The sequence below is a fragment of the Xyrauchen texanus genome, chromosome 33, assembly GCF_025860055.1.
Source record: "Xyrauchen texanus isolate HMW12.3.18 chromosome 33, RBS_HiC_50CHRs, whole genome shotgun sequence".
In the NCBI taxonomy this organism is placed as follows: Eukaryota; Metazoa; Chordata; class Actinopteri; order Cypriniformes; family Catostomidae; genus Xyrauchen; species Xyrauchen texanus.
The window spans coordinates 4,905,345-4,927,020 of record NC_068308.1 but is presented as its reverse complement, the minus strand read 5'-3'; the positions used below and the strand labels follow the sequence as shown (position 1 = coordinate 4,927,020).

The 21,676-nt window shown below is 35.7% G+C and overlaps 1 protein-coding gene across 1 annotated transcript in view; it reads right to left on the bottom strand.

Annotated features, from left to right (window-relative positions):
• stat5b (signal transducer and activator of transcription 5b) overlaps positions 1-20,017 on the bottom strand; it is a 106,024-nt gene extending 86,007 nt beyond the window's left edge. Inside the window, exons 1-3 of the mRNA XM_052102937.1 lie at positions 19,827-20,017; positions 700-835; positions 464-620 (exon numbers count right to left, since the gene is read on the bottom strand). Of these exons, the coding sequence (XP_051958897.1) occupies positions 464-620; positions 700-827 (285 nt within the window). The 5' untranslated portion in view covers positions 828-835; positions 19,827-20,017. The remainder of the gene's footprint in view (positions 1-463; positions 621-699; positions 836-19,826) is intronic.
• Between the last annotated feature and the right edge of the window lie 1,659 nt (positions 20,018-21,676).

The window sequence follows — 21,676 nt, the reverse complement described above, 5'->3', positions numbered from 1 at the left end:
AGTATCGTCAAATCAACTTGCAACGCTTCGAATTTGCTTATCTTCTCTCAAACAATACCAAAGACAACAGCGAGAAGGAAAATTAGTACATCAAATTTTATTAGAAAGAAATTAGTGAGCCTAACAGCTGAAACCAGGACATAATTACAAGGTTTAGAGAATTGTCAGGACACAGGGACACACTTCTTCTAAACGGGACGTCTGGTCACCATACTTAAACGCAACGAGAAAACAATCCAAAAGAAAACAAAATTTAAAGCCATGACCTTATGAATTAAAGATCCGATTAAGACCTTTTTAAGACCTGTGGAAACCCTGATTATATGGCAAATAACCCTATGAAAACTTCTTAAAAAATATTTTTTTGTCTTCCAAGGAAGTCATGTGGGTTTGGAGTGACATTCGGTTGAGTAAATAGTGACAACATTTTCAGTTTAGTTAAACTTTGTCATGGGTCTCGTACCTTCAGTTGTGATGCGTAATGACCCAGTTTGATCTTCAGCAGGAAGCCATCTTCACCCATCTGATGTTCTGCTTTTCTTTGGAGCTCCTGGATCAGAGCATCTAACAGACGCTTGGCTTTAAACTCATCCTGCTGGTTCTCCAGGTCTATTGCGTCCCTGCACCCAAACACACAAGCACACTGCAGCTCGCTTCATATTTCATTGATCTCACAGAGCAGATTAGAGCTGTACTCACCACTGTTGCATCTCCAACCACTGCGCCAGATAGTGTCGCACCTCAATGGGAAAGTGCTGCCCGTACAGAGACTGCATCTGATGAAGAGCGTCTCCCTGAAGCTGCTGGGCCTGAATCCACAGTGCCATACCCACATCTAAACATGGAGACATTATCATCTGTGTTTAAAATACCATACTAACATAGTTCTCATACTATTTCTACATTATGTATACTGCATCCTTTTTTGTCATAATCACTCACCCTCACACCTGTATAACTTTCTCTCTTCTGTGGAACACACTACCACTGCACCCACCCATACAATGAAAGTGAATGGTGACTCAAACTAAAATTCTCCCTAACATCTCCTTTTGACACACACACACACACACACACACACACACACACAGACACAGACACAGACACACACACACAGACACACAGACACACAGACACACCAAAGAAAGACATACAGGTTTGCAACAACATGAAAGTGAGTATCTCTGGTATTAAAGACAGAATTTAAATTTTGGGGTGGGCCACCAGTATCTCTTTACAGGGTTTTTCCTGCATTGAGAATTTTTCAGCGGCCGCACTAACGCAATTTCGGGCTGATAAAACCAAATTAATAATATTCATCTCACATTTGGACCTTTCTATGAGCTAAATATGCCTTTCATCTGAAACACTCGTTTGTGTTGCGTGACTGAAGCCTAGTCAGAGATCTTTTCTACAATGCTTTTACAGTAAACTCCTAACTAAGTTAACTCCAAAATTATTGTTTAGTAAAAAACGTTAATATTAACAGACAGGCAGTCAATTAATTAAATGATTAGCTGTTTCCTCACAAAAGAAGCTTATTCAGTGCAAGTATCTCCACCTATTTTAGACATCTATTTACAAAAACGGCCTCTGGTCTCCTCGCCACTGTAGAATGTCTACGAGACCACCACGTTATGTTTAATATTAAAAATACTAATCTATCAGGTTGAATCTATTAGACTTTTTATTATTATAACAGTCACAGCACTGGTTTTTTATAAATGTGCATAGGCTACTATTTTATTGGGGAGTTAATCGCAAGTTTCATCACAATACACTTTTAAATCAAGTCACTTAGCCAGCGATCCAATGTTTGCTGATACATCAAAGTCTGTCACAATGTGATTTCTATTTGATTTAGGGGCAATAGATATTTCGATACATTTTACACAATTACCTCACAAATGCAGCCAAAATATTATTTGAAAAATTGATTGGGCCCACTGAAAAGCGTAAATCCAGTATCCAGATTGGGACATTCATAACAAAATAAGGTAATTCAGTTGTTGAAAAATAAATAAAAAAAATTAAGTCACAAACATGTGATCATAAATCATTTGATGACAGCTCATTGCCTTGTGGAATGAGGTAAACGCTACAATGACAATTTGTCATCTCTACAACAGTCAAGCAAAAGAGCTGGGCACCCACCCCCTTCACTTCCGCTAAACAAATTTTGGGCTGGTTTTTATTTAGCAAATTTCTCTTCCCAGTCCACCCCTGGCTACAACTTCCATAGTTGTACTGAAAAATTCTGTTTGGGTGGTTTAGGAAAGCTTCCCAAAAACCGTTTGAGGGATGATCTGATATTCTGACCTTCACGTAAGAGGTCCACCGGGTGTGGGTCAGTTTTTCCAAACTGGACTTTGGGTTTGTAATTTATGAAAAAATATATACTTCCGAACTTTACTAAACTTCCGAACTTGTTTCGCCGATGAGATGGGGCCTGTTCACACCTGTGTGGTCTGCTCAGTTTTCACCCCCAGACAAATTGGCAAGTGGAGCGGGCCAATCAGGACCTGGAAAAAACCTTGGCAAGTATTACCTTGAACTACATTTTTAAAAGACATTTTATTTTGTACTGTACAAGTATTATTGTTATATCTGTATGGCCTCCCATAACCTATCTTCTTGGAGCAATCATTTAGTCTGGGTCAAGCACGCCCACAACTCCTTGCAGTTGTCGTCTATGGGGTTATCGCCCTTCCTGTGTAGCCTCAGTTACCAGCACCCTCGGTTCCCCATTCAAGAGTCCGATGTTCAGGTCCCATCCATACACGCATTTATGCAGAGGTTCCAATGCACCTGGAAAGCTGCCAGAGAAGACCTTCTAGTGTTAAGTGGTCGGCGGACCGGCACCAGTCTAAGCCCCCAGCTTACTTGTGCGGGCAGAAGCTTTGGTTGTCCTCTAAGGAGATTCCGCTCTGATACCCCTCATGTAAGCTGGGTCCCAAGTTTATTGGGCCATTTCCCATTGCCAAGGTAATTAGCCTGGTGGCAGTCCATCTCAAATTAACACCTTACATCAAACAAACCCATACGTTTTTCAAGTTTCTAAAGATAAAACCGGTTTTACGTTCATTCAATCCCACCACTCCCGTCCTGCCTCCTCCGTGTCTTATTGAGGGCTCTCCGGCAAACAGGGCAAGGAGACTGATCGATGTCAGGTGGAGGGGCAGATGGTTCCAGTACTTGGTTGACTGAGGATTATAAACCTAAGGAGAGATATTGGGTCCCGGCTCGGAACATCCTGGACTGTGCCCTCATAGATTAGTTTCAACTCCAGCAAGGTAATTCTGCTGGGGATGACAGGAGGCGGAAAGGTCATTCTGCTGGGGATGAGTTTGTCAGTTTATGTGCGTTTTGTTATTCTCTCCCTCATGTCTTGCAGGCTAAACCAGTTGCCCATCTCTGCCCGCATGGCAGGAGTGTGGTAACCTTCTAGCTTGCTGTACGCTTGTTCTCTGGCTCATGAATTTTCAAAGGAGGATTCCTTGTCTCTGCCCATGTGTCGGGAAAGTGATTGCCTTCCAATCTTCTGGGCATTGTTCTCTGCACATCACTACGTTTCAACAGAGGATTCCTCGTCTCTGCCCGAATGTCAGGAAAGTGATTGCCTTCCAATCTGCTGGGCGTTGTTCTCTGCAACTCACTACGGTTCTATGGAGGATTCCTACGAATATGCTACTGACTTCCACAACACACACACTTGTCTACAAACACACTTTTCGTGGATCTGCCCATTGTGCAGCTATGGCACGCACTCATCCTCAAAACTCCTTCCTTCATCTGCAGCCGGTGTCGGGATCTCCAGTCTTCGCCAGAACAGATGGTGTCGGGATCTCCAGTCTTCGCCAGAACAGTTAAAGTCATAATTTATTGTTAATAAATCTTTTGAATTGTTCCTCTGCTCTTGGGTCTCTTTGTCATGCTCTCTGACAATAAAAGCATTTAAAATCCCCTTCCAGTAAGAATAAATGACCGTGATTGGTCCATCCTATTCAGTGCTGAGAAAAAAAACATGCACCACGTGACCGCACCATCTATGCGCTGTTTCGCCAATTAAATCTTACACTGTTGAATATCTCATTGGAGCCATTTATACACTGGATAGTAATTTTTAATAAAAACTGATAATTGCAGGAATTAATGCCAGTGAAAATCAATCTGCCTCAACAGTATTTATAAAACATGAATAAAATCCCCATCCATTAGTAAACGATCGTGATTGGCCCATACTTTCCAGCACTGACAAATGGAACATGTACCACGTGACAGCGCCATCTACATTTTGGTAGCGGTCCGGACATCTGGATAATAATATACAGCTAATTAATATTCATGAAAAACTTTAATAACCATTAAATATAAAAATTAACCTTAGACAATTTTACAAATGCCGTTGCATGGTGCCCCCCCTTGGACTTGGTGCCCCTGGGCACATGCCCAATTGCCCATATGGTTAATCCAGCACTGCTGGCATAAACAAGGATGCAGTTAATCAACAAAATAAAATAATGTAATTTTCATATTTTCTTATAATACTGATTTATGTTTCATTACATATAGTACATTTACTTAACCAGCTTCTTATGAATGTGCGGTCTTTGCTTATATTAAACTGCACTTAATCCAGCCCATTTGCACATACGATTTCTCCAAATCCACTTGAGTCTAGTCTTAGTGCATGCTTGCACAAAAATATAAAAACTTCATGGTCATGCCCACCGACTTTTCGCTTATGACTCCTAGCATAGCCCTGGTCACCCCGTCTATGATCTAGATCTGATTGGTTCGCTCACTATTAGGTCTGCACAATTATTTGAAAAACGAATCACGACTGCGGCTTTCACGATTATGTAATCGTGAAAACTGATGATTCCAGCGTTAAATTCAAGTCTGCTCCTATTGTGTCAATGGTTTCTATTTACAATGTGTTTTTGCAGTTTTTGAGTATGCTAACCAAACACAGACATGACCGTTGAACAATGAAACGGCAATGATGCTTAAATCAGAGATGCTTATATTAGTCCTTCATCCAATCAATAAAGACAACTGATTGTAATGCTCAATAACCAGGGGCCGGGTGCACCAGCTAAACGTGCATTACATCTTAGCCTATTTGTGGCGTAAATGGGCACCAAGTCACAATTTACACGCTACTAAATATTTGAGTGTATATAAATGTAACCCTATGTATGGACTAAATATTTACGGAAGTCTCCGACCAGGAGTAATGGATGGGGAATAAAAAAGCTGACTCAATGACATCAATGAGCTCATGTTTTGGTTGACAGGCTTCAGCCCTCTCGACATGTCTATGATGGTGCTGGCATTTACATTTGTTTGCATTTAGGGGAGAAAACATTATGTAAAAAATTTACTTATTCAGCATGAAACCGATCTAACGGTGCACTTTCCTGTGTACGGTGTTTCAACATATACAATATATAAGATATTAAAATGAATAAATGTCTATTTTTTCAGCCTGTTGTAAAAGTTATTTTTATTTATTGCCCCTTATTCATTTTAGATAGATAATAAATATTGTTATATTTAATTGTTATATCTTTTTATTAGGTTTTTATATGTTTTATTAGGTATCATATTTTAAATGGGGATATAATTTATTACAGCTGACAGTTACATGAGCAAACAAGGTTACATCAACTGTAATGAGATAAAACTGGATCAATTCATTTAAATGTCATATTATACGACTTAACATTGAGCTTACAACCTAACTAGTTAAGTCTTGCCTCAAGAACAGGTGGTGCAACCAAAATAAGCACTGACTTCCTTACAAACTAACTAGTAGTTACTAAGCCCTTAGTGTGAACATTACGTCCTAACTTACGTGAGAACTTACATACAGCTGATGCAACCATACCCAGATACTTTGTTTCACAGTGGCACAAGAAAATTTATACTGAAGAAACATCACATTACTGAACGCAGTTAGTAACTTAGGAACGAAGGTCAATTTAATCATCTGTTAATAAATTTGAATATTAACTATGTCATATTATTTACTATATGTGGACCAATAATTTAAGCAGTAAAGACACATTGCATGTCTGATGGTAGTTTTTGGTTTTATGCCACCTTTCTCTGTCTTTAGAGGTGTGTTAAACATATGTGGATGGGTATTTATCAACCTGTAACGTCACATAGGAATCAAGTAAAACTGGTAGTTAATAGATCAGAAAACAAAAATTATATTTCTTAAATACTATTGATATCCATTTAAATTACTTTTATTAGGACTATTTAATGCTTAAAACTGCTTAAAAAACTAGAGTGCAGCACATATCCACAATTAAAATCTGCTAATTTGAAGAACCAGATGGTTGCCTACTTGGTAATATACAACAATTATGATTTCTGTCATAATCGTGCAGACCTACTCACTATGCTCAGATTGAAAGAAATGTGACAATTTAATAAATCATATTACTTTCATTCCTGCATTGCATCTCGTTCCAGTGTCTTGCATATTCATTATAATAGGCTGTAATAACATAATCTGTTAAACTAAGTGCAAAAATGGCATAATCAAATATAATGCATCATATTTTGTCATTATGTGAAGGCTTGCTGGCCAACTTGATGAAAGAATGTTTAGAAAGCACTTTTCTCTGCTCTTCCTTCAGGTTAACATAATTATATTATTAAGCGTGCAACCCTGCTTTCATGACGGCTCTCTGAACTGTGTATTTGCAAACTATGGTTGGCTTGACCAGAGAAGTCATAACCATTGCATTTTTTAAATGCTGTGTTAAAGTGAAAATATTTTTGAAGGCCATTTGTTCAGTCTTATTCAGCTGCACACAGTCAAGCTGTTAAAAGGAAGAACTCGCCTGGTGTGTGTGCTGCGTGCATCCCCAGAGTGTTGAGCTGAGCATTGCCTCTCTGCGCTCTGTTGGAATTTGTTGCTGTGATAATTTATACTGCTTTCCATTAAACTCGGAATTTCCAAATTCAACTGGGAAAACTGCAATGGAACTCTACTCAACTTGGAAGCTCATGCACAACTCCAATTTCACCAAGCTGAGCTGATACGATAACCTATAATTCACATCTCATTATGGCCGATATATATAAAAAAAAAAAAACATTTTTACCTGGAACTGCTAGATAATCCATTAAAAGCTTCTCATTTGAAAAATATGTGCCTTGGGAAAAAACCTTGGAAATTGTACTTGCTACTATTTAAGGTTTGGTGGATGTAACCAGAACTAGAAGAACCAGAAATGTGCCTATGTTTCAAAAGAATGCTGATTTGAATGATGTGTTTAAGGTAATCCATATGACTCGCTAAATGAGAAAGAATAATGAACTTCAAACAGCTGTAATTAGGGATGTCCTGATACCATTTATTGGTGTACCGATGGTGTTTTCCATGTATAAGGGATCTCCAGTTCATGAACGAATCGTTCTTACAGACCAGGTCACCAAATCGGACTGAATCTTTTGAAATGTCACGTCTCGAGTCAACACTGATCCACCAGTTACTCTATATTAACCTATGTCTCGGACATGCCTGACACTCCGACTCTAAATAAGCTGACAATCGGGAGTAATGTGATCCTAGAACTGGTGATATCGGCTTTTTCTAACTCTTCTTTGCAATGAACCGCTCCAACTATCACAAATCGGACTGAATACTCCTGTCGCAACAGTTCTCGCGTCACCAGTACACTTAACTGAGAATCACCTCTTTCGTAGGTGTCCGACATATGGTAAATTCCAATCAAAAGTGATCATCCCTATGCCCTATTCACTACAGGACAGAGGCACTTGATGTAGGGTCTGTGAAGAGAGCATGACATTACAATTTGAATGTGCCTCTAACTAAGAGACTTGTGAAAGTGCCCTAGGTATAAAAAATAAAAAAAAATCTTACTTTTGTTTGGAATGACCCTTCGAGTGGTGTCCCCCTCTCGAAGTGCCCTTCAATGGAGCAAAAATGCCATTTGGGAAAATGCCCTGTGACAGGTCTCAGGTCAGTCCCTAGTGAAAATGAGGAAGCGGGAACCAGCTCAAACTCTTTAGCTTCGTTTATTGCAGGTTGCTTTCCAGCGCACACGCTCAAAACCAAAAGTCAATGATCAAAGTAAATGTTCTCTTTAACAGGGACAGCATCATCTCAGGACTCTAGCTCCTCTCTCTCCTCCACTGCGGCTCTAGCTGCTCCTTTATCTCCCTCCACTCTCATTGTAACACAAAACAGCTGTCAGAGATAATTTCCCACAGGTCATAATCCTTACCGCTCTCCTCTCCTGAACTTGCTCTCCCCATTAACAAACTAGCGCTCGACCACACTCCCACCACCACATGCCCATACTGACAATTGATGAGCTGCTGATACCTAGGACTAAAAACTGTTCAAGGAACGACAACCGAAAACAAACAATTTTTTGCAGAACATAATCAAAAACAGGAACAAAGTGATTTTAAATTGTTCCGGAGTGAAAACGTTATTTTTTTAATGCTGGAAACAGGTCAACCACTTCATTTTGTTCTGATAATTCTTTCATGAAACTAAAGGCCAAAGGGTTTATCACAGTACATTTTTGGAACTACACCACTTCAAGTTGCCTGAAAAAAATTAAACATGCTTTGAACCTGAAGGAAACGGCTGCATCACACATTTCTTTGTCTGTTTTCGATGTCACATTCTGTGAATAAATAACTTTTTTAACAACTATTTATAATTACTAATACATGCATGTCTAATTCAGATACAAGGAAAAGATTATTAAAAGGTACTTTTCTCAGTTGTTTCCATGTCTTCACTGAATTATTGTTAGATATGATGCATTAAAACATATTGGGTGCTGCCGGGTATTGACCACATAATATTGATGAGATGCCCAATGTTAACAGAAGAGCTGCGGCCCCGAATAAACCCCACCTGATATATATGTATAAGAGATGTCATAACTTTAATTAATCGGTTAGCAAGAATTTTTGACAAAAAGTTAACATCTAACTCAGTGGTTCTCAACCTTTTTTGAACAAACGCCCCCCTGACCTCTTCATGATCCTCTTAACGCCCCCCAAAAAAAAAAAACACTTCAGAAATACTATTACAGCCAGACAATTGCAACACTGATACATGAAGCCTGAGTTTTTGGTAAAAAAAAAAAAAACTGAAACAGAAGTTTCTTATTGTATTTAAACTACATGTAAAAGCCTCAAGTTGAGTAATATTGTGTTTGGAAAAAAATGCAAAAACACATGGATTGTTTGAAAGGTATTGCAAATGTATGATTACTACAATTCAAACAAATTCAGGCTCACACACAAATTTTTTTAAGATGAACCAATCACGTGAACAATAACGTAACTAACCTAAATGGCCAATGAAAAAGCAGCGGTCGTTCGCACACTCAATTAGGCAATATATACTAGGCTTCAAATTTGAATAGCCTACAAACGGTCATTTGATTTCAAATGACGAACAAAGACGACAACAGCTCGGCCACCTGAACTGAACCGAAGAAAAAACGACGTCAAAAACAGGCACTTTTTTTTTTATTAATTACGGTCATTAGTGTGAGCCCTGAGCACCAATTATGCGCCTAATTATGTATTCCGCGTTATGTACAGAAAAAGCCGGTGAAAGCACGCCTCTATTTTGCGCTGAAAATTCTCCGCCTCTTAAAAGCATGTGTAACTTAGGAAGCGGCTCTCCTGGCATATCCTCCTGGTGAAGTGGCAGCAGTAATCAGAGCAAGACGAAGACATAGGCTAAGGAGAAGAGCTGAAAAGATTTTTGCGCAGGCCGTCTGTTGAGTACCTCTGAGTAACGCGCCCCATTTGTGCCTGAGCGCCCCCCTCTCTGCTGCCTCGTTCACACCGCCCCCCAACACTGTCCAAACGCCCCCTAGGGGGCGGTACCGCCCCCGTTGAGAAACGCTGATCTAACTGGATCAGGGAAATTGAACGGTAACCTTTATGCTTGATTGGATCTTTGTCCTTTTTAAGAATCAGACTGATCCAAAAGTGGAGCCAGTTCTGTAGCATAAGATCTAAAAAATTCAGCGGCAAAGCCATCTGGCCCTGGAGCCTTGCCAGTAGGCAGGGCCTTAATTACCACGTCAAGCCCCTCCAAGGTTATCTCGGAGTCAAGACATTTTTTTTGCTCTGTCGTCAATTTAGGGAGTTCAAGAGGTTCCACAAAGTTCCTAATATCTTCATCAGTATACGAAGACGTGGAACTATAAAGATAGAACACTTTAAAAGCATTATTAATATCAATGGCAGAGGTACAAATTTCACCACCAGTAGATTTCACTGAGGGAATGGGAGAAAAAGGCTCTCTCTGTTTTATATATTTAGCCAGAAGTTCTCTTGCTTTGTCCCTGACAAAAAGTAGACTGTCCGATGAATAGTGTATGAGGAGTTAGAAAGATTTATTTTAAAATTAACTAAAAATAGCTAGTTCTTTGAATTTTTGTCCAGTATGTGGTGGTGTTCTGAAACAGGCATGATAGGCATGATAGTTATCTGGGCATGATAGTTATCATGCAGAAAAGCGTTCAAGAGTTATAAGCCAAAACAGCCATTTTACTATCTCCTGACCAGAAGGGGGCAGTGCACCAAAACACAGCAGGTAATCTCAGGGTCTAATGATAATGACACGTAATAAGTTTTGTTGCGGAGATACAGTCTTAAGTTCAACTTTGTGATTTCTTCATCAAATGCGTTTAAGCGAAAATCAAAAACTGTATTTTTATAAAAATTCAGTGAAACTTTTTATTGTGAGTGCCTCTAGATGATGCAGGCCAATTTTCATGCAAATCGGACAAACAGTCTAGGAGTTCGAAAAAGTATGTTTTCAAAACATTTAAAAATGGTAGACAGCAAGTTTGCTCAATCATGAAATAACTGGTATCATTGTTATCAGAATGAACCACGGAATCTATAAAGATTAGTCTCATGACAGTAGGGAAAAGGAGTCAATTTCTATTGGCATTTTTAGAAATAGCATTTTAATTTTTGACCACAAAGTGGCATTGTCCCGAAACTTTGAGTTTCATACCGAGTTTCTTAACTATAAGCCAAGTCATTCGTAAAATAAAGCATTTAATGCCTTAATTCAAAATGGCCTTCATCCAAAATGGCTGACATAGGAATTACCCCACTGAATCTAATGAGACCAATTTGATGATTTTATGACAAACTGTTCAGGCCTGTTTTTCATATCTCATGACCACTAGGTGGCACTGTTCCGAAACTGAGCAGACACCCTCGAGTCATGGTGCCTATGACAAATAATAAGTTTGGTATGAATACGCGTATGTATTATGGAGATACACCCTCACGTCCATTTTGGCATGCTCTCTGTCGAATTCGTTCAAGCACCATTCAAAAATGGTATGTTTAATCAAAATTCTGCTACTCTGTGTCCATTCTTAAGGCTGCTTGTGAAGTTTGGTGCTACTTTGCAGGTAAACCTTCTCAGTGATTAAATTAAATATAAAAGCACATCTCTGCATCATTGACATGTGAGCAAATGCACGCCAGAGATGAATATGTATATGTATTTTTTTATTTGTGCAATTTAGAGATGTTGAAATCCCTTTGCACCTGTATGTTAATCTAACTCTTGCAGTAAACTTTTATCATAGTCATGCAGCCTGTGTTATTCAGTTGTACGGGTAAGGTTTTAGAAAAAAACATGTAAACTCGCCCAAACATTAAAAGTTCTATAAAAAATATATATATATATTATTAAAACAGACCCCTGATGTAGAGATTATTAAATTCAATAATAAATTAACAGGGAAGTAGAGATGGTAAAATAAATGTATATGCTCAGCCTTAATTCAGTTTTTTAATGCCTGATAAAAATGTATCTACCTTTGTAGAGCTATACAATACTTTAAGCAATTGCAGATTAGACCCATTAGTCACAGATACACTTCAGAAAATTGAGTATACAACAATTTCTGGGCTTATAAGTTCCAAAAACCAAATCAATGCAGAACATTGTATCTCAAAAGGAATACAATAGGACAAACAGTCTAGGAGGAGTTCGAAAAAGTAGGTTTTCAAAACATTTCAAAATGGTAGACAAGAAGTTTGCTCAATCATGACAGAATTGGTATCATTGTTCTTGGCATTAACCACAGAATCTATCAAGACCAGTCTCATGACAGTAGGCAAAAGGAATCAATACACTGTAAAAAGTGATTCATGTGTCAAGTAAATTTGACTAAAAAAATTAACATGAAATTTATAATTAAGGATATTTTATAATTTAAATTATGACTTTGCATTTTATTAAAAATACTGGGTGCATTTCACTCATAAATTTAAGAGAGAAGAGGACTACATTATTTTGGGAAAATCTGTTTAATTAGAAACAATTAAGAAACAATACAACCTAAATATATCAGGAACATTTTTGCAATTTTGTGGTTTAATTTATGGACACCAGTTCATTTGAAAGTGAGCAACGACTGATTTAACGACATTTTGGCAGACTGGTCGACACAAGTGCACGCTAAAAGGTAAGCCTTAATAATTTGTACTTTCCTTTTATTTCTTAATTGTCTCGTTAAATGTTGACCAGGTGTGTTCAATCCAGATATGTAGCACCACATTACACATTTTGGATGGCTCCCTTATTTTATATTCCCAGTTTATGTCGAAGCCTGTCCTGATGAGCTAGTTGAATCAGGTGTGTAAAATAAGGGAGATCTAAATGTGCGATGTTTGTGGAGAAAATTTGAAAGATGGTCTGATGAAAAAAGAGCGATGATTGTTTTATAACGCTAGCCCCTTTCTTCACCGTTCGCACGGAAATGGCACATAAATGGGGGATGGTCATGCCATGTTAATTGTAATCCGTAAAAAAAGAAAATGGAAGATGTGCTTCAGAAACGGTTTGAAACCAAACGTGACCAGACTAAACAAATGGTCACTGTTTGCTTTATCTCAGTTTTTGTACTTTGGAAAAAAAAAAAAAATTATCTCAAGTGACGTAAGTGTGTTGATAGAGACGCGGGATAGTCCCGCGTCTCGGTGAGGTTACAAAACTTCATTTGCTGTGCTTTTTTTATCATGAGCAACTTGCAACAACTAATGAGAGAAACATGAATTCCTGCTGTCTCATAATCAATAGCACTGATCTTTCCCCCTCAATGTTCCCTCCCACTTCTGCTGCTGTCTGTCAGCAAAGAGTTTTCCCCAAACTTTTTATGGACTGTGCGTTCCCGCGCCGATAATGATTAGAGTCTAATCTTCTATAAAATGCCCTGAGGGGGGAAGGGGTGCACCGGTTAAAGTTGTCTGTAAACCTTAAACCAGTAGTTTTCAAACATGCTCTTGGGGACACACAACGCACATTTCTAATGTAACCTTATTTAACACATCTGATTGAAATCATCAGATCGTTAGTAAAGGCTCCATGACCTGATCTGGGTGTGTCAGATAAGCGGGACTTACACAATATGCAAAGCTGTGGGTCTCCATGGTGCTTGAACCCGGTTTTAAAGTGGTTGTTTAAGACTAGAAATTGAAAACTACAAAATTAAAAGACACGCTTAACAACCTCTGATGAAGCTTTATGGCGGAGCAAAACCGCCTAAATTAAACATAAATAAATAAAATTCCAAATAAATGTAAACATTTTTTTTACATATAAATCTATTTTCAAATGTGACAAATGAGTATTTATACGTATATTTCCTTATTTATGTATTATGTTATGTATTTCCACATGTATATATATTTCCTCTATTTATTTAATTATTTTACAATTTACATCCATACCATCTGTGGCTATATTTAAATTCTGTAGACTCCCATTTCTTTTTGTCAACCACAAGATGTCACTGTGGCCTCCAAGCTTCACTCTGTAGCACTCTGCTCAGTTGCTATGTCTGAGGGAGAAAACATGCCCCTCATTAGCATACAGAAAGAAAATTGGAAATATATAAATGTGGAGATAAATTTGGAAATATATACATGCATAAATAAATATATTTAAAATGTATTCAATGCATAAATAATGAGGAAATAAATTTGGAAATTAATGTGTGAATAAAAAATACATATTTAGTTTTACATTTATTTTAAAATATTTGTATTTATTTATTATTAATTTAGGCAGTTTTGGTCTTCTACAGAATATAGATTGATGCATGTTTTTCTCAGGCATTTTATGTGGTCAAGCATTTATTTATTTAAAAAGGAATAAATTATTGTGTTTTATTTTGGTTAGGAAAAGCGCAGCCTTGTATTTCAAGGATATTTTCCAGAAGTACAAATAAAATGATATATGTGAATGGATTGTCCATATTTTTTAAGAGTAATAATAATACTGGGAATAATATCATTTCAATTACCAGATCTCAATTTTTTCAAATAATATAAAGTTAGATTTTTTTCTACATAATTAATCAGCACAGCTAAATACATTTTCTAATTAGGTATGATGGAAAAGTAAATGCAGCAGGCACACATACATCACTCTGTGTGTGCAAATTGACTGTAATCACTGTAAAGAAAAATAATCTGAACTACTAATAATTTAAGGGGGGTTGTCCCGGCTTTTTGTCATGGTCATCTGGTCACCTGAAGTGACGTGAGCAACTTGCGCTACAGTTAATGATTTGTCAAGCAAAATGCTTGTCAAGTTATTTTCGTGTTAATTATGCACACTGGGTATAATAGAACATGAAACATGGCTAGCTGGTCTTTAACATCACAATATTTGGATGAACATTTCCATCTAACTTGTTAACTTCAGTGACCCAAAATGAAAATGTGAAATGGGTGACATGATTACTACACTTAGATCATGACTTGTATAGAAATAGCAACAAGGTCTACTTGTTTTATTTTTGATACTGCTGCCTATAAATATTCTCTTACCTTTAAAACTAACAAAAGAAAGCCTTGCATTTCATAAAGGCTGCAATTAAAATGTTGAAATAAGTGTACATTGAACAGATATTTCAAGGCATAATAAATTTTTGTTAGTGTAAATTACAGATGTAATTAAAATGATTAAACTAATTATATATATGCAATTTGTTTTTTTACAGGTCTGCATGGAAGTACTTGAAGTTACATTTTTGTGAGCATTCATATTTTCTACTTTCATCGGAAGACTGTTTTTTGTTGGAACATGCTGTAAGAAAGATAATGTAGATTGAGGTCATGGTGTGGCTGTGTAAAGTTTGCCAATGGAAGGCATCTTCAAAGTGAGCTCTTTTTAAACACTATAGATTACAGCATGGGCCATTTATACATAGCCATACTATACCTTGAGTTTTGCAAGCAAAGCCTTTTCATTGTTTTTCTAGACCAGGTTTTGGTCCAGAATGCACTGAATAGAAGAATATGTTCTTAGTTCAACAATAATACAAGCTTATATCAAGCATAACTGTCATTGGTTTTGCAAGACAAGTTTTTTATTTCCCAAGTTTTATTCCAGAATTGATTTTTTTCCCCACAAACACAAATCTTTTTAGAGACGTGATCTTTGAGAATCCTATAATCTTATCAGCAAGTGTGGGTATAGTCCAGTACAGTTAGCCAAGTGTAATGTATGACATTTTTGTTTTTGGAAAACATATAAAGGTTTGAGGATTTTACCTTGTCTTTATTGTCTGGCAGCTTTATATCGTGGATGTGTTATTTTTGAAAAGTTCTATTTGCATGTATTTAACCTAAAGGTACAGTTCCCCAAAAAATGAAAATTCTCTCATAATTTACTCACATGTGTGCCTTCCCAGATGTCTAAGACTTTCCTCCTTCTGCAGAAGAAATACAAATCACACATACAAATCACAGATCTCACCCCTGTAGCTCCAGACAATGCAAGTAAATCATGCAAGGCTCAAAAAGCACAAAAACATTAAAGTAATTCATAAGACTTCAGTGGTTTAATCTATTAAACATTTAAAAATTACACTCCAGTATTTTAATACCTTTTTAAAATAATACATTCATTAAAAATACTTCTGAAGGTATCTAATCAGTTTTGGGTAAGAACAGACTAAAATAAAACTCCTTGCTCATGATCGCCAAGAAGACGGCTGATGTCATGATTCGTATAAAAAGGAGTTATATTTTGGTATTTTCCCACCCCAAACTGATTGGATTACTTAAGACATGAATTAAACTAGAACTAGAGTTGTATGGATTCATTTTAGTCTTTATGCTTTTAGAATCAAAGTTTTGGACACCTATCACTTGCATTGTAAGGACCTACAGTGCTAAGATTTTCTTTAAAATAAAATTGTATTCTCCTGAAGAAAGTCAGTCATATACATCTGGAATTGCACAAGGGTGTCAATGATGAGAAATGTTTCATTTTTGGGTAAACTATCCATTTTAGAACAAGCTTGTCATAAGACTTTGACTACAGCACATATTTGACAGTAATTTGACTATTGTAAACTTTACCCTAATTTAGTTTTTCATTAAATGGAGCTTTTATTTGTGTACTTTAATTAAACTATGTATTTCTTTTCCTTTATTTTTTTTCTCAAATAGTTTGCTTAGTACACTGCTTACTGCTTCATAGAATAAATACAGCACTTAACCATGTGTTATTGTACAAGTTATTGATCTGGCTATACATGTATAAATGCTTTGTGTGAGAATAATATTTAAAAAATAAATGGATAAATCGTTAAAAAATGCATTATGTAAAAATCATTTAAAGTGTTCTAAAGGTGTACAATGTCACTTTTATAATTGTTTTAGCTTAAAAAATGACTAAATTAGCTTAATATCATTAGAAGAATAAAAATCATGTTATATTTAATTAATGTGATTTATTTTAAAAAACAAGGCTTAATTACTAACTCATTTGGGTGACTTCACATGATGTTTTAAAGGAGATTTCATTTTAAAAATAAGCAGTAAATATTAACTAATTTGGGGGATTTCACAAGCTTTATTTAAAGAAATTTCATTTTAAAAAACAAGGAGTAAATACTAACTAATTTGGTGGAGTTCACATGATTTATTAAAGGAAATTTCATAAAAAAAAAAAACAAGGATTAAATACTCACTAATTTGGTGGAATTCATGTGATTTATTAAAGAAAATTTCATTAAAAAAAAACAAGGAGTAAATACTAACTAATTTGGGTAACTTCACATGATTTCATTAAGGAGATTTCGTTTTAAAAAACAAGGATTGAAAAGTTTTTAAAAATATTACGTGTAATATTGTTACCATACTTTTTTTAAGTAGTATCACATAACATTTTTTACAGTGTAGCTATTAGCATTTTTAGATAAAGCATAATAATTTTGGACCACAAGGGGGCACTTTCCCAAAACTTTTTGAGTCCCTTCAAACTATGGTGCCAAAGACACATACAGAGTTTCGTAACGCTACACCAAGTCATTTGTAAAACAGCATTTTAAGTCTAAATCCAAAATGGCCAACATAGGATTTTTTTATATCGTTGGACTTGCTATACCCCACTGAATCTAATGAGACCAATGTCATGATTTTATGACAAACTGCTCAGAAGTTATAAGCAAAAATTCACTTTTTTCATATCTCATGACCAGTAGGGGGCAGTGCACCAAAACGGTCCCAATCCCTCAAAGCGTTGCGGAGATACAACCTCAAGTTCTTCGTCAAATTAGTTGAAACGCCATTCGAAAACGATATGGTTTATCAAAATTCTGTGAATACATTTTTGTTGCGAGTGCCTCTAGATGATGCAGGCCAATTTTTGTGCAAATCGGACAAACAGCCTAGGGCACGTTCGAAAAAGTAGATTTGTCAGAAAATTCAAAACGTCAGAAAAGCAATTGAATCGTCTTGAGCCAAGGAATCAGAGGAAAACATTATTTTGTTTCTATGACTCATGATTCAAATGTTATTAACATAAACGTGACTTCAAATTTGGGCAGTTGGTGACGCTAGAGGATTTGAGGTAAAGATGCCAAATTTCGGGGCTTGACCCCTTATAAAAAAAACTAAAACAATAGGGGTCTTTCGCACCTCCGGGGCTTGACCCCTAATAATAAAGCAATATTATATAACAAGCAAGAGAGCTGTTATACTGAATAAAAGTTTGTTAAAAAAAAAAAATGCAATGGTATGTTGAAAAGTACTTATTACTTTGTTTACTTGTTTTTTTGTTTTAAGTATTCATTTAATTTGACACCATTTTGATGATTCAATTAAATTTTACTTTATAACATAACATTTTTGAAATTGTATTATTATAATAAATTTTTTTTTAAAGGAAAAAGGGATTTGCGAAAAAATAAAACAGATTTCAGTAGGCCCCTACTTAGGAACACTTCATTGAGAAACACTTGAAAGAAACATGTATTTATTTGAATGTATTATTTACATTACATTTTAATTTAAATAGGCTAAAGGAGTGTGTTCATTAGCAACCATGTCAGCAACTACAATGGTATTTTCTTATTTTTCTTAAGTACCTTGGAGTACCATGTAAATACCATAAATTAATCCAGTTGTCCGATCAAGCTTTTCCAATTAAGATTCAAGCCATTTTTGTAATTTTATGATTTGGAGAGAGTGATGCACACATATGTGTCATCACATTTGGACAACTGTAATTCATCATATGTAGGGATTAGTCAGTCAACACTGACACGATTGCAATTTGTTCAAAATGCTGCAGCAAGATTGTTGACAGGTTCTCGAAAGCGGGACCACATAACTCTAATTTTGTTTTCTTTACATTGGTTGCCAATCCGGTATATGATTGATTTTAAGATTTTGCGGTTTGTTTTTAAATCTCTAAATGGTATGGCACCACCCTATCTCTCAGATTTATTACAGATATACTTACATCAAGATCACTTCGGTCCTCTGACCAAAAATTATTGATTGTCCCGAGGTTTTCAGTGATGGCTCCGAAGCTATGGAATAATCTGCCTTTGCATATTAGAGCTGCATCCACAGTGGTATCTTTTAAATCTCTTTTAAAAACTCATCTTTTTTTTTTCTGGCTTTCTTGTCAAACTCTTACTGATATGTTGCCAATATATTAGTAGCGTGTCATTTTTATGTGAGAAGTTAGATGTATGTGTTGTACAATATTAGTGTTTTGGGTATTTTTGTTCTTTGCATATGTTTACAAATTGTACAGCACAATGCTCAACTACCCGTTGTTTTTAATTGTGCTATATAAATAAACTACCTTACCATAGAACATAAATATGGAGATTATTCAGAATAATAACAGTACTTAACTATGATATACTATATTATATGTACCACCATCATCGAACAATGGTTAAGCCACAATAATTTAGATACAGCATGATGCCCAAAATGTCATGGTCTAGCTAGGCAGCTTACTAGGTGATTAATCAAACTAATATGATTTGATGTTTTGACTTTATCATTAGCTTTCAAAGCATTAGCATCATCAAAACTTGTTGCTCAAAATCTTTAAGAAAACTAAACTGTAACACTACAGCCAAAACTCAAATCAATAATATTGTCTCTACAGTATGACACACGTCACATGAAAAAACATAACAGCTTTTTACTTTTATGTATGATTAATTTGATGCCTCGTGAGTTGTTTGGTTAGCAATAGCAGCTAGCATTAGCTCAAGAGTGAGATTAAAACAAGTAACACACGCATTTAAAACTCTAATATTCAGAGCAGATATTAAACTAGAGCTGACATGACGGTTAAGTGTGTGTTTGTGTGTGAACTTGATGAATTATATCACTAACTGAAGGAGTTCAATATCTCCTAATCAAACATTTGAAACATGCAGAGTCAGCTAAAAACATTAACATGAGAGATAACTCAATAAAACGAATAAACATGCGCTCACATAATTGACGGAGATCAGCAGTAGAAAGATCCGATGTTGCTTTGGATGTTCAACGGCAATGCTTAATAGTGTTTATTATTATTTAACCATGAGCTCAACTGCAGTTCAAGACTACAACTTCAGCTGAACCAGTCCACCCACTGCACTGACATCTACCAAAGTCTATCTAGCAAGTCAGTCCACTGTCGGCCATTTTTGGAACGCTCTCGGGAAGCTATTTGAAGTCATGCAAGTGCAGCTCCTATCTACTCGGATGGAGAAAGACAAAAATATCCAAAACAGCTGGTCAAGTTTACGATCAAAGAACATATTTCAAATCAGAAATAAAATCTGACAATACTTCAATCATACATTGTGATTATTTACCTCATATTATGCAAAAAAAAAAAAAGCTAACACGCATTCCTGATTTTATTGACAGGTGATGTCTGTATCTAAAAGGTGATTGGCTCTTTTAACTGTAAGGCGGGGCTTCCTTTCTATATCTGTTGACCTTTGGCCCTAGAGCTTCTTGGTTGAGCGTTCCAATTTCTCCCATTCATTTTAATACAAGTGGCCCATCTAAATAACTTCATCTTTTTTTTTTTTTTTTTTCTTATAATCAAGATAACTAATTATAAAAATAGCCTATTTATATCATTTAAAATACGGAGGGAAAAAAAGATTCCATTATTATACCCAGTGAAATTAAAGTTTGCTGCTTTTAGTCCATGTCTGTTAGATTAAAGGCCATCTATATGCTAGTGTGATTCTAAACTTTGACAAAAAAAAAATATATATATATATATATATATATATATATATATATATATATATATATATATATTATTTCGAATTTATGCAAAAGAACATCTGACAAGAAAATAAAATCAAGCAAACAAATCAAAATAATTCCAATAACACAATAAAACAAATGAATTACAATGGTTACAGTCAAAGACTTTTTTTTTTTTTTTTTTGTCTTTTCTTACTCTTGTCAATGTCCATTACATATTCGAAAAGGAGTGGGAAGAAGAAAAAAAACTTATTTAATCCCACCCCCATCCATAATTCAAAAGCTTACCATAAGTCGACCCACGTTCCATCATAAATCTACTTTATTATACCCCAAAGCAAAGAAAAATAATTCAAGAAAAAAATACAAAAAAGAAAAAAAGAAAAAATAATAATATTAAATAAATTATCAATTATTTAAACAAGGAAAATAGTAATTAAATAAACAATATAGAAGAATAACTTAGAAATATCAGTAGCTCAGAAAAAGAAATGACATAATAATAATAACACAAAGAAACGAAAAATAATTACTAGCCCCAAAACACTCATTGATTAATCACCCCATTCTTCATCCCTGTATCTCTTGAAGACAATATTTTATACCTATTTTTAAACTGATTTATGTTTGGACATTGCTTTAGTTCATCATTGAGACTATTCCATAGCTTTACTCCAGAGCAAGAGATACAAAAACTTTTTCTAGTTGTCCGAATTCTGTTAACTTTGAAGTTATGTGTCCCCCTTAAATTATAACCTCCCTCTCTTACCCTGAATAATATTTGAATATTTCTTGGCAATATATTATTTTTAGCTTTAAACATTATTTGGGCTGACTGATACTTCACAAGCTCTGTGAATTTTAATAATTTTGACTGTATGAATAATGCATGAGTGTGTTCCCTATACTCAGCATTGTGAATAATTCTTATTGCTCTTATAAGTGAATGTAATGAACTTTTGTAGTTGTGTCCCCAAATCTCAACACAGTAAATCAAATATGGTAAAACCAGTGAACAATACAACATGTGGAGTGATCTCCGATCCAGGACCTGCTTTGCCTTATTTATTACTGC